Raw genomic sequence first — 4,484 nt, forward strand, 5'->3', positions numbered from 1 at the left:
CGTGTAAGGCTCACCCGACGACTGCGAGTACCGCGAAACGGTCCAACCCGCCGCCCGGCCGACGCGGGGGCGACCGCCGCGGCGGTTTAGACCAGGCTGCTCTCTGAGTCTGCCGCGCCTGAGTGGGCGAGCAGACGTCTGCGGTGGTCGCGCAGCAGCCCGATCGCGAGCACCGGCAGCGCCACGATCGCCAGCAGCTGCGCAGCACTGGCCCGAGCCGGCTGCGACGCGGCTGCAGCAGGCGCGGCGAGCAGCGCGTCTGCAGTCGGATACGCCTTGCGCACTTCCGAGCATGGGTCGATCCCGTCGACACCCTCCTTGCTGAGCGCCACCGCCGCCTGGTAGTTCTGGTAGAGGCTGTAGGCGGCGACGAAGGGGCAGGAGATGGGGAGGAGGCCGCAGGCAGCGTTTCCCGCAACGGCCGCCGCTGCCGCCTTGCTTCCCTCGACGCCGTAGCATTCCGCCATGAACTGCGCCCATTCGGTCTGGTTGGCCGTGAAGTTCGTCGCAAAGCCGCCCGTGGTGGAGGCCGCCCAGTCGCTGGCGGTGAGCTGCCAGTCGCTCACGGTATCGGTCCAGTTGATGGCCTGCGCCGCCTCCCACTGGCTGGCTGCGGCGTCGCCGGCCTCGGTCCAGTTGTGCGCAAAGGCAAAAGTGGCGCCGCCGGCGTCCGTCAGCTGCTCCGTCAGGGCGGAGGCGTTGAGCAGCGCGAGGGTCGTGGTGAGGGATTCGAGGCCCCACATGTCGTATTATACCGACTGTCGATGACACAAGAGCACTCCTTGGCGGCGAAGGAAAAAAGCCAGACCCCATTTCGTGTAGTCGCCGCTCTCCGCGCATGGTGAAGCTTCACGGGTTCGAGTCGTCAAACATTAAGCAGCGGAGGTGTGCCGAGGGGGACCGGGAGGCGGTAAGCCGTCGTCGCCCGGCGCTGCTTGCGCACCGTGGCTGAGCCGTGGTACCTCGAGATGAAGGCCGCGACGGTTCCCGGAAGGCGCGCGATGATCGCTCTCTCTCTCTCTCTCTCTCACTCACTCACTCTCTCTCTCTCTCTCTGTGTGTGTGTGTTGTGTCGTGGTGTGTGTGTGTGTGTGTGTGTGTGTGTGTGTGTGTGTGTGTGTGTGTGTGTGTGTTTGTCCCCAGGCGCAGTTATTGTTATGGTGTTATGGCTCTCGGGGCATAGCAGCCCATAACATGTTATGGGTTGTTATGGGTGGTGTGGCGTCGGCCCCTATAAATCTCTGCGCCTGGTGACATGTGATGGGCTGCTATGAGAGAGCCGTCCCGGATCCACGGTGTTATGGCCCGAGACGCAAGCGAGGCCACACCGAACTGCTCGCCGCTGGAATTTCGCTTCGCGCGCTGCCGCGCGCGAGTAAATAAAAACGGACACCTCTACTGTGAGATGGGTAAAAAGGAACAGGTCCCGCGCGCGAGGTTCGGTCGGCATCGATCGCCAAATATTTTCTCTTTTGCGGCAATCGCAGAGCAGATTGTGAATGAGCTTGCCTGTGGCGGGGGTGGGCGGGTGCACGGAGCTAAGTGCCTCGCCACCCTCGCAGGAGTCGCTTAGGCGGCTCCCGTGGTGTACCTGTGTTAGTGCCAGTGCGAGCCAGTCCCGTGCCCAGTCCTGTGCCCAGTGTCGTGCGAGGGAGTTTTGTTGTAAAATTCTCTTTTGCCCTCAAGTTAAATTCAATAAAACACGCGCTCAGCGGAGCCGCCACTTCCAACGTGCCGAACAGGGGCGCGTTCTGCTGCTTGCTCGGAATCTCGACGACGGCTAGCCACATGTCCGAGCCGAGGTCGGATGGCCGGGCACACCAAACGGACATGACGCTCTGAAACATTTTCGGCGTGTTGACAAACACGTCGCCGACTCGTCCTTCGATCCCTCGGGAAACGCGTAGATTTGCAGGCCGTTTGACGCGTTGATGGCCCACGCCTCTCGGATGTCAGAGCACACAGCGAGTTGTCCGTGTGCTCGTCCTCCGCCGACACATAGTTGAAGCCGGGAACCCTCTTGAAGTCGGAGACGCGCAGGTCACGCAGGTCAACCGACGAGGGCTTCTGGCTCTTGAACATCTTCATCCGGTAGGCCATGGTTGTTGGCGGGCGCTCCGAAAGAAGAATTTTACAATTTCCGAAAGAAGAATTTACCGGCGAACGCCGGGATACGCGCGGCGGGGCTCCAAAAGAAAAATCCGTGGGACACATAACAGCTGTTATGATGCTCAGCGTGTCTCGCAGATTGGTTGTAAAATTCTCCAGGCTTCCAACTTTTTCCGGGGTATGGTATGGTACCCTCGCGGCCCAAAGGGTGGGGGGGTATGGTCCTGACCGCCCGAGGCCGGCAGCCGGGAGGCTGGGTCTGTCAGCAGACGGGGGGTATGGTCTCGAATTGCATGACCATACCATGCAAAAAGTCCGAACCCAGAACCCGCGTCACGCCCTCCCGCGCCAAATCGGGTGCACCACCTCGTCGCATGCACTGCCCGTCCGTGCGCTGGCTCTTCCTCGGCCTTGCACTGGCGTTTGTGGCCCTGCACATCTTCGACGCTCGCACTGTTGCGCCGGCGTCCGGGGCGGCCATGTCTCCTGACCTCGCCCGGCGAGCGCTCTCGCTGTACCGCATTGCCACCACCGCGTGGCCGGCGCGCTCCTTCGGATCGCACCGTGCGCGTCTGGTGCTCGACGCTCCCGGGGACATCGCGTGGGCGCGAGTCGAGTGGCGGCTGCCCGGCCTACCGATGGCCAATCGCAAGCTCATCCTCGTCGACGAGAGGACCGGGAGCACCGTGCGCGGCGTGCATGTCGTGTCGGCGACCACGGAGGCGGCTGAGATCCTCTTCGACGCGTCGGACGAGCGCGGCGGCGGCGGCGGCGCCCGCCGAATCGCCCTCCGCCGGCCGCGGCGGCGGAACCAGCGTGACAGCTCCTACAGCTATGACTACGACGCAGCCGGGGCGGAGGGCCGCCGCCGCCGCGGCTCGAGGAGGCTGATGTGGCGCCCGCGCGGTGCGCCGTGCGGCTGCAGCGGCTACAGCAACGCGCACGGCTACGGCTCCTCGTGCAAGGCGTGGGAGTCGCACCTCGACCCTGTTCACAGCTGCGGGTGTGAAGAGACGCTGTTCACAGTAGGCGTGGGAGTCGCACCTCGACCCGCAGCAGGTGCCGTGGTGCTACGTGTCCGAGGCGTGCGGCGCGCCAGACGTGCGGCGCGGCTCGTACTCGGAGGCCTACCTGGACTGCACCCCAGTCCGCGACCCGAGGCCCGCCACCGCACGACGCCTCTCAACCGCCCGCGGCCGCCGCGTACCCGCTGTACGCTCTCCCGTGCGAAGACGCGTCCACGACATGTCCACGCCATGCGCCATAGGCCGCCGCTACCTGCTCTACTACCTCCCGTACGACGATACGCCCTGCGTCACAGGCCCCTCCTTGCCACTTCGTGCGCCTCGCGCTTGTCGCCACGACGTCCACGACGTGTCCGGGACATGTCCTCGTTAGGCCCCGCCTCCTCGTGCGCGTCGCGCTACTACGAAGCCGGCGACTCGTACGAGTTTCGCGGCTCGCGCCACTTCCGGCGGCGCGCAAAGGCGCTCGCCGGCCGCGCGGGGTGGCGGTCGCGCGTGGCGCGCGCGCGGGTTGCGCAGTTTGAGGCGTCCGACTGAGACGGACGGCTTCCGGCCGGCGAGCGGTAGACTCCAGTCTGGAGTCGTCAATGATGTGTTAGGCACGGACCGAGAAGGACGCGTTTCACCCGATGGAGGTGGCGGCGAGCGCAGCGGAGACGGAGGCGGTTCGAGCGCGTTGCGCCGCGAGCCGGCGGCCGGCGCTGGTTTGGGCGGAGGGGAGGCGACGGACAGCCGCGATCTGGCCGAGATCTCGCCTCGTTGCAGTCGGACCGCCCGGGTGTCCGAGGGGGGGAGGGGAGGCGACCACACGACCCGCTCGGGCGCAATGCACTCAGTGTTGGTTGAGCCAGATGGGTCGATACCCCCCCCCCCCAAACTCTCCGGACCGGTCGCATTGCACAATGGCATGTCGTGCCGGTGGTCTAGTGGAGTAGAGCAGAAATCTGGTAGGCGGTACCCGATCCGGATGCTCGACCGGCTGCCACTGCGTTGGCTGGGCAGGGGCGTGGCGCCGCCCAACGCGACGGCCTTCCGCGGCGAGGCGAGCCGCGGGGAGTTCTTTGTCTTTCAGCTGGGCGAGCACGCGCCACTCCGCCCCAATTGCACGGCGGCTGCCACCGGGGAGGAGACCTAGCGTGGGCTTGTGTTTAGGCGTGCACGCGCCACTCCGCCCCCTGCAGCTGCTGCCCTCGTGGACGGGGCTCGCGATGGGAGGCCGCCCAACCACGCGGAGCAGCAGCGGCGGCGGCGGCGGCGGCGGCGGCGGCGGCGGCGGCGGCGGCGGCGGCGGCGGCGGCGGCAGCAGCAGCGGTAGCAGCAGCAGTGGCGGCGGCAGCGGCGGCAGCGAGC

General features: G+C 66.2%; 2 protein-coding genes across 2 annotated transcripts in view; one reads left to right on the forward strand and one right to left on the reverse strand.

The window, feature by feature from the left end:
* Positions 1 to 774, reverse strand: part of EMIHUDRAFT_445881 (hypothetical protein) — a 1,277-nt gene extending 503 nt beyond the window's left edge. Inside the window, exon 1 of the mRNA XM_005765634.1 lies at positions 1 to 774. Within this exon, the coding sequence (XP_005765691.1) occupies positions 87 to 743 (657 nt within the window). The 5' untranslated portion in view covers positions 744 to 774 and the 3' untranslated portion in view covers positions 1 to 86.
* A 1,709-nt stretch (positions 775 to 2,483) lies between these two features.
* EMIHUDRAFT_247066 (hypothetical protein) lies at positions 2,484 to 4,269 on the forward strand (the record flags this gene model as incomplete). The annotated part of the gene is made up of 5 exons (XM_005765635.1): positions 2,484 to 2,854; positions 3,035 to 3,098; positions 3,169 to 3,255; positions 3,734 to 3,799; positions 4,075 to 4,269. The coding sequence occupies 5 exons, from the start codon at positions 2,484 to 2,486 to the stop codon at positions 4,267 to 4,269; spliced, it is 783 nt and encodes a 260-aa protein (XP_005765692.1).
* Positions 4,270 to 4,484: the final 215 nt, after the last annotated feature.

This window comes from Emiliania huxleyi (assembly GCF_000372725.1).
Source record: "Emiliania huxleyi CCMP1516 unplaced genomic scaffold EMIHUscaffold_546, whole genome shotgun sequence".
Taxonomy (NCBI): domain Eukaryota; phylum Haptophyta; order Isochrysidales; family Noelaerhabdaceae; genus Emiliania; species Emiliania huxleyi.